Genomic DNA, 8835 nt, shown 5'->3' with positions numbered 1-8835 from the left:
TACCACAGGGAGATAATCAGCAGGAGCGGATCGGATTAAAGACGGGAGATCAGAATCGAAGGCCAGGAGATCTTCGAGGTGGACAAGAAGTCTCTTAGGGTTATCGATGAGAGCTTCTCTGTAAGGGAAGCAGTTCTGCTCGATCTCGAAATTTCGAATGAATTCCTTAAATTTGGTTAAGACGGCATGGGGGCTGACGTTGGCCGCGTCTCCGGCCTCCGGGAACTGCGGCTGGTCGCTGAAGTAAACTGCTCCTTCGTCCCAACCTGACATCTTTGCTTCGTCTCTGTATCTCTCTCTCTCTCGAAAGTTATGAGGGAAAAGGGGTTTTTTACTCACGATGTCTTTTGGAGGGAAGAGGGTGGCGGGAAAACGTTGGGCCGGGCCCAAATGACTTGTGAACGGATTTGGTTGGTTGGGTTTGCTTATTTTGGGCTAGTATCTTATTACTATATATGACAAGGTTTTTCTCAACTTTTGCTGAGAAGATAACACTTGGGATGATATCTATCTAACACATATCTTATTTTGTTGTTTGGAACTAATTAACTAAAATCATTTTTATTTTGGACCTAAGTAACTACTAGCCCATAAAACAAAAAATATTCTCAATATTTTATTTTTCTCTTCTTCAATAAGAACCATTTGTAGGCCCTTTCTGATCTAAATCCACCATTTATCAGTTTGTAAACCCCTTTTGATGATTGTTTATTTTGAAATAATAAATATGAGTTTTAATTGTGTGTATGATTTAAGGGCAAAAACGGATTCTAAATTATGTATAAAATTTATTTTTGGGTTTCAATTTTATAAATGATTCATGGGTAAGAAACGATTCTAGGTTATGTTAGATTGTGGGATGTTTATATATTCTCAAAATTCTCTTATCAGTTCATAAACTTTTAGCTCAAAGTTTCAATTTTGGGTTTCCATTCCTACTTAGTTTCTGGCCTTGAATCTTATATAATCTAATGGTAGGATGTTTTCCGTAATTAATTTGATAATTACTTACTCATTTATTCTTCATTAGATCTTACCAATTCTTTTTCGTTAAAAGTCGAATTCATTCCGTTTTCCATAAAATTAGAATTCAATCCCTAATTACTCTCACAAATTTTCAGTCATTATTATTTAATTTCAGTCATTAGGTTCCTATGAAGAATTATATTATTTTTATATATCTTTCCAAATTTAAATAGGTATTCTTGAATAAATTTTAGATTTTTATTCAGGTTATCATGTTTGTTGTTCGCATTAATACTACAAAGAAAAAAATTATGTGAAAATGTTTGACAAATTTATTTATTCATTAGAATGTTTATGTATGACTTTTCTACTCTCCATGGGCCGGTCCGACAATTTTCAATGCCATATGCTAATGTTTTTTTAAAAAAAACCTTTTTCATTATTGTAAATAAAATTATAAAAATAATAATATAAAAAAGTATTTTCAAGTATTTTCATTCTTTANTCATGGGTAAGAAACGATTCTAGGTTATGTTAGATTGTGGGATGTTTATATATTCTCAAAATTCTCTTATCAGTTCATAAACTTTTAGCTCAAAGTTTCAATTTTGGGTTTCCATTCCTACTTAGTTTCTGGCCTTGAATCTTATATAATCTAATGGTAGGATGTTTTCCGTAATTAATTTGATAATTACTTACTCATTTATTCATCATTAGATCTTACCAATTCTTTTTCGTTAAAAGTCGAATTCATTCCGTTTTCCATAAAATTAGAATTCAATCCCTAATTACTCTCACAAATTTTCAGTCATTATTATTTAATTTCAGTCATTAGGTTCCTATGAAGAATTATATTATTTTTATATATCTTTCCAAATTTAAATAGGTATTCTTGAATAAATTTTAGATTTTTATTCAGGTTATCATGTTTGTTGTTCGCATTAATACTACAAAGAAAAAAATTATGTGAAAATGTTTGACAAATTTATTTATTCATTAGAGTGTTTATGTATGACTTTTCTACTCTCCATGGGCCGGTCCGACAATTTTCAATGCCATATGCTAATGTTTTTTTTAAAAAACCTTTTTCGTTATTGTAAATAAAATTATAAAAATAGTAATATAAAAAAGTATTTTCATTCTTTCCATATTGTAGTTCGTTTTGGTTGCTGACATTTTTCTTTGTCTTTTCAATGTTTTCATGCTCATTTAAACATTTATACGAAAATAAATATCATATTTCCTAATAACTCATTATTGTTTTAAAAATTTTCGAATATGGAAACTTTTTTATAAGAGTTTCAAATTTTTTTCCCTAAATTAAATTTTACAATACATCTCATNTTCCATTCCTACTTAGTTTCTGGCCTTGAATCTTATATAATCTAATGGTAGGATGTTTTCCGTAATTAATTTGATAATTACTTACTCATTTATTCTTCATTAGATCTTACCAATTCTTTTTCGTTAAAAGTCGAATTCATTCCGTTTTCCATAAAATTAGAATTCAATCCCTAATTACTCTCACAAATTTTCAGTCATTATTATTTAATTTCAGTCATTAGGTTCCTATGAAGAATTATATTATTTTTATATATCTTTCCAAATTTAAATAGGTATTCTTGAATAAATTTTAGATTTTTATTCAGGTTATCATGTTTGTTGTTCGCATTAATACTACAAAGAAAAAAATTATGTGAAAATGTTTGACAAATTTATTTATTCATTAGAATGTTTATGTATGACTTTTCTACTCTCCATGGGCCGGTCCGACAATTTTCAATGCCATATGCTAATGTTTTTTTAAAAAAAACCTTTTTCATTATTGTAAATAAAATTATAAAAATAATAATATAAAAAAGTATTTTCAAGTATTTTCATTCTTTACATATTGTAGTTCGTTTTGGTTGCTGACATTTTTCTTTGTCTTTTCAATGTTTTCATGCTCATTTAAACATTTATACGAAAATAAATATCATATTTCCTAATAACTCATTATTGTTTTAAAAATTTTCGAATATGGAAACTTTTTTATAAGAGTTTCAAATTTTTTTCCCTAAATTAAATTTTACAATACATCTCATTAACAACAAGTTTAATTAACATTAATCCAATGCTCATTCACCAACAATTCAAAAGATGAAATATGTTTTTACATAAACCTAATAAAATTTCAATGTAAATTGGATATCTACATGAATAATATATTGTTTTTTATATAAAACTTGTACTTCTAATTTTTTTCGAACTTATAAAAAAATCTAATAATAATTGTACTTATAATTTGTTTTTTTTTCCTACATAGAAGACCTAAACTTTTGGCCTAAAATATACCCAAGAAAAATTGATGTCATAATCCTTGGCTTCACTTGCTTGACCTATGGGTCGGGCCTTAAACCATGTTTTATTTTTACTTCAGGTTGTTGTGTTAATATTACAACATATGAAAAAAATAAACTATCATAATTTAATATGTTGAACATGTTAGGTTTTGTTCCTTTCTTATATTTTTGAATCTCTATTTTTTTCTTTTTTCTTTTTCTTTTGGGCATTCATGTGGTAAAGTAGGCTAAAACTTCTTCTTATTGGATGATGCATATGAGTCTCTCCATTGTAAATTTAGTTTCATATTAATCTTCATCTTTAAGAAAAAAATGTATTTTAAACTATTATAAGAAACGAAAATTGTATGTTACTATCATATACTTAAAAACCATGTTGTTAAGCTTGTGTTGTCTTTTTATCTCATGATACGATATGAGTTGCATTTTTCTATATTATATATGATTAATTTGACTTCTATAATTTTGAGTAGTATATGCTAATTGTATATTGATATCATATTTTTTCCTACATAAAAGACCTAATTTTTTGGCCTAAAATATGCCCAAGAAAAATTGATGCCATAATCCTTGGCTTCACTTGCTTGGCCTATGGGTCGGGCATTGAACCATGTTTTATTTTTACTTCAGGTTGTTGTGTTTGTTGGTTGTGTTAATATTACAACATATGAAAAAAATGAACTATCATAATTTAATATGTTGAACATGTTAGGTTTTGTTCCTTTCTTATATTTTAGAATCTCTATTTTTTCTTTTTTCTTTTGGGCATTCATGTGGTAAAGCAGGCTAAAACTTCTTCTTATTGGACGATGCATATGAGTCTCTCCATTGTAAATTTAGTTTCTTATTAGTCTTCATCTTTAAAAAAAAAAAACATATTTTAAACTATTATAAGAAAACGAAAATTGTATGTTACTATCATATGATGAAAAACCATGTTGTTAAGCTTGTGATGTCTTTTTATCTCATGATACGATATGATAGTATATGCTAATTATATATTAGTATCATATATTTTTAGGAATCTTAGTATCAAATTACGCATTTTCAAAAATACCTATTTTCCTATGTCACTTTTTAATAATACTCTTTCATGTTGTTCATTTTCAAAAATACTCATTTTCTATGAATAAAATGACTAAATTCTAAATTTAAAACTCCAAATACTAAACCCTACCCCATCAAAACTATATCCTAAATGTAAAATTGAGAACCCAGACCTAAAAAAAATTCTTAAAATTAATTTAACATATTGTAATTTGTGTAAAAGAGGACAAAAATGAAAATGTTCAAAAAGGAGTATTTCAAGAAAAGTATTTCTAACAAATTCTCATTTTAGAAAGAGGTTCCTAAATTTCTCTACATTAAAAAATAATATTATATTATGAGAAATTCAATGGGTCTCTCATCAATGCACATGCTCTAATATGTATTGAAAATCTAAAGGGAGAAAAAACCACAAAAACTTTACTATGCAATCAAAATTTTCTCCATGTATTGAAATACTCTAATACTATATATAAAAGGATAACTCAAGTAATATCAAACAAATGAACCGAAAAAAAAAATATGATCAGTATGTTTTTAAAATCACAAAAATAATCAATGGTAAGTAAACAAATAAAAACTAATAATCTCCAAATTACTAAAATTGAACAACATTCTAAGCTAAACCCGTGCGTAGCACGGGATGACTTCTAGTATATATATACTAGCATTTGATCCGCGTTACGCGCGGAAGTTTGATGAAGTTAATTTTATTTTGGTTGTTTTGTTTGTTTTTTACCTCTTTCCGTGTGGTTATGTTGTTCGTATATTGTTCTTCATTCTTTGTTGTTTTTTGGATATTTTTTTTTCAAGTTTGTATTATGTTGTGTATTTTAGAAATTTAAAATATATTTAAATCATGATGATCTTTTTGTATTCATAAAATATAGAATTAGAAATTAAGTTTTGTATAGTTATTGTTATTTTCTTGCTCTAGTCGTTAGTTCTGGTTTATTAATATTCTATTATTAATATTATACTATTATGATTCATTCTAATTAGATTAGGTTTTAGTTTTATTTACTTTGATTTGTGTTTTTTTTTCTGTTATACGAAAAGGTTATACCAAATTTGTGGTCGGCTCGGCTACGCTCGGTATAATTCTAACATTTACTATTTCTAGAATTAATTATTTTCATTATTTTTCTTTTTCAATCATATGACCGTGTGTATTAACATTTTGACAAAAATGACCTAAAGTATGTGGTACCATGTGTTTGTGTATAATTTTTTTCTTTGCAACTAATATTTTAGAATTTGTAAATATTAATTTTCCCTGGGGTTGGTCTAAATACTTTTGAAAATTATATACCTCATGTAAGTTATTTGTTATTTGTAGTATGTTGAACTTGTAATGAATTGTAATACCAGTATTATAAATTAATTTTATTTTTATAAAGTATATTAGTTTCATTTTTCCCACTTCTATAGTTCTCTCTATTTCATTTATTTATTTTTTACACCATATCAAGTTTTTTTGTATAAAATTTTACGTTACTATTGTTACAAAAATTTTGCTAGCCAATATCTTTGAATTATAATTGTTACACTTGTTAGATCATGATTGTGATATGCATAATAAATTGTTAAATCTCTCTGAGCTTTCAGAAAATATCTTTGAATTACATATCTTTCAGCGTAAACTCACTTACTATCTTCTTACATCTCTGCGAACTTTCTTTTGTATTGTCAATCTCTTCGAAATGTGTTACCAACACTCCTTATCATCTCTTGGCGATTGGGATCGACTCTTTTCATTATCCATCTCTACTGTTGATCACCATACATTACCTATCATATAGAATTTGTTTTACAAAATTGATAATAAATATATGTATGCAACAAAGGTTAGAATGAGTTATTTATCAAAAAAGTGATCATATGTCGCTATTGATTGCATTGAGGGAATGCATATCAATACTCACTTTTATATATTTTTGTGTGTAAAATTTGTAGCTTTGATCATTATAGCTACACCATATCGAAATTCCTTTTTGACCACTACTCCCATCTGTACACTTCTAGCTTTGATATAGTTTACTTAAAATCTATTGTTATTTACTTATCTCCTTTTTTTTACATCAATCTCGGGATCCTATTTTATTGGCCCAACTTTATTTTTCCAGCCGTAAAGGACAGTTAAAAGACATTGGTAAAGAGAGAGAGGGAAGATAGAGGCTGACCTTATTGATGCTTGATTCCTTTTATTTTGGTTTATTCTGATGAGTGATGATTTCTCACTCACCACCATCTGCTTGTCCTCTCGATTCTTCAGTGCACAATCTTAGTTAGTGTGTATATATTCTCAGAAGTCATACCCATCTGGTAAAAAAATAACATGCTTGCTCGCTGCCTATGTTTTTCCCCATCCCCTTGATCACATATAAATAGTGCACTGCAACAATTGATGCAAATGAATGAAAAATAATATTAAACAACATCTATATATGACTATATTTTTGAATGGGTTTGCTAGAGCATTTGCGCATGAAACGACACAACAAATACAATAATTGATCCAACTCCGCAAGGCATCCATGAAATTTTACTCTGCACTTTTTTCTTGAATATATTAATATTAGGATAATAGGATCAACAAAAATTCATTTACCTTGAACTTTCACATGTTTGACGAAGATACGATAGACAATATTATAAAGATTAGAAAGGAAGTACTTACGATAAACTTTTATAATGACTGTATCACCACCTCTCGTCCTCTTTGTTAAACCCCACATAGCGACGAAAATCCTCTTTTTTTTTCTTTTAAAGTGATTCATGCGGAGAAGCCTATGAACAAACCAATATACATAAATACAATAAAATTCAAAACAATAAACCGGTTACAAGCTATACATTACAATTACAAACAATGTGAAAAATGCAAGCAAAACAAAACTCAGTTACGCTCGTTGTTCTAAAGAGGACTTACGCCTTTTCCTGCTAAAAATTTTAACCAAGCTTGGAACTTTCCTCTTCTTCTTGATTACAAAAAACGTTGGAATCGCTCTGTTCCCTGATGATTATCTTCTCGACTTCCCTCCCTGAACCGGTGTGAACTTCCCGCTCAGCCTTGCCGATTTTCTTACCGGTCTAGGAGAGTTGATCAAGCCTTTGTCTCCTGAGTTCTCTTTGTGACTTTGATTTTCTTATAGGTTTAGGAGACCTGATCACGCCATAGTCTTCTGACTTCTGCTTGAACTTTTGAATCTCATTTTGGACCAGTCTCTTTATTGATAGCGACCTATGCATTCTGAACGATGCCCTTTCTTCTTCCACCATTGATTTCCCACTCACTCACTTTAAAGATTCCGTCCTTAACAAAATCGCGTTAGTGCTATCCTTGAGTGCTTCAACCCACGCCATTGCAGTTTCCACTTTCTTCTCTGCAGTTTCTTTCGCGTGACAAGCTTGTCCACTCAAATACTCGTACTCAAATCTTGAGATTGTGATGGTTGAACTTCTCTGAGATTTCATTTCCCGAGTTTCCATTGTCTTCTCTGCCATAGACTCGAGCTTCTCTCGAGCTAAAGCCTCTGCGTGCTTAGATTTCTCAAGCTCATCTAACTTTGAAAGCAACTCTTTCTCCTTTTCACCAATTCCTATTTTTGTGTTCTGTACTTCACTCTTGATGACTGTTGCTTCTTCTTTTAGCACAAGCTCCTCTTTCTTTGCAGCTTCTTTATCATTCTTTAGCTTCTCAAATGATGTAGTTAAATTGTCAGCAAGAGAGCTGATTCTTTCTTCAGTTGCAGATACTGCTTCTAACTGATCATTCGCAATAAGAAGCTTCGAATTGAGTCTGTCAATCATTACATCATCCTTTTGTATTGTCTTCTCAAACCGTGTTGTTTCTTGTTTGGCTTGACCGTGTACTATTATTCCTCTGGACCTTCCTCTCCACTGAAGACGGAAGAAACAACCTCTTTTGTTTCTATACATAGCCCCATCACGCAGAGCGTGTTCGGATTTGGAAAGGTGGATGACGTAAATGGAGCATTGCATCAAAGTAGACTGCAAAAGAGGGAAATAAAAACAAAGGGTAAGTAAATAATTCAGAATGAATGAAGGGGAGAATGGAGATTGAGGGCACCTTTTCATCAATCAGAAGAAAATCAACCCCCATGAGTTGTCCACCTTTTTTAAGGTTTCGAGCAGGCCAGAAATGGAGGATCCTACCTACGATTTGTTGGTCAAGTCGACCAGCTTTAAGGTCAGCGAAAGAAACGAAAGAGGAGTTCATACTTCTAAGAAGAGAATGTAAGGCCAAGTGTAGGATGAGGAAATGACAATAGCAAGAGATTGGTTTATATAGCAGAAGGACTTACGACAATTTAAGGAAGAAGTAGTGGACTGTCCATTAAATCAGAGAAGATGGAAGAACATAATTAGCAGTTACGAACGAAACCGTAGCAATTGTGATGGAAGACATGGAAGGATAAGTGAAAGTGTAGAGGACTGGAAGACTTGAATTCGCATC

The 8835-nt window shown here is 30.1% G+C and overlaps 1 protein-coding gene and 1 long non-coding RNA gene across 3 annotated transcripts in view; both read right to left on the bottom strand.

Annotated features, from left to right (window-relative positions):
- LOC104710172 (DNA replication licensing factor MCM5-like) overlaps nt 1-299 on the bottom strand; it is a 7993-nt gene extending 7694 nt beyond the window's left edge. Inside the window, exon 1 of one of the 2 annotated variants that reach the window (XM_010426730.2) lies at nt 4-299. In XM_010426730.2, the coding sequence (XP_010425032.1) occupies nt 4-273 (270 nt within the window). In that variant the 5' untranslated portion in view covers nt 274-299. The remainder of the gene's footprint in view (nt 1-3) is intronic. The other variant, XM_010426729.2, reaches the window with a different exon arrangement.
- On the bottom strand, nt 5886-7583 carry LOC104710171. The gene is made up of 4 exons (XR_754928.2): nt 7288-7583; nt 7036-7145; nt 6539-6750; nt 5886-6146 (listed from the first exon to the last, which is right to left on the bottom strand). It is a non-coding gene; the product is annotated as an uncharacterized LOC104710171 (long non-coding RNA).

Source organism: Camelina sativa, chromosome 9, assembly GCF_000633955.1.
Source record: "Camelina sativa cultivar DH55 chromosome 9, Cs, whole genome shotgun sequence".
NCBI classification, from domain to species: domain Eukaryota; kingdom Viridiplantae; phylum Streptophyta; class Magnoliopsida; order Brassicales; family Brassicaceae; genus Camelina; species Camelina sativa.
Note: the sequence above shows the minus strand (reverse complement) of the source record. Positions and strands in the feature narration are given on the sequence as shown.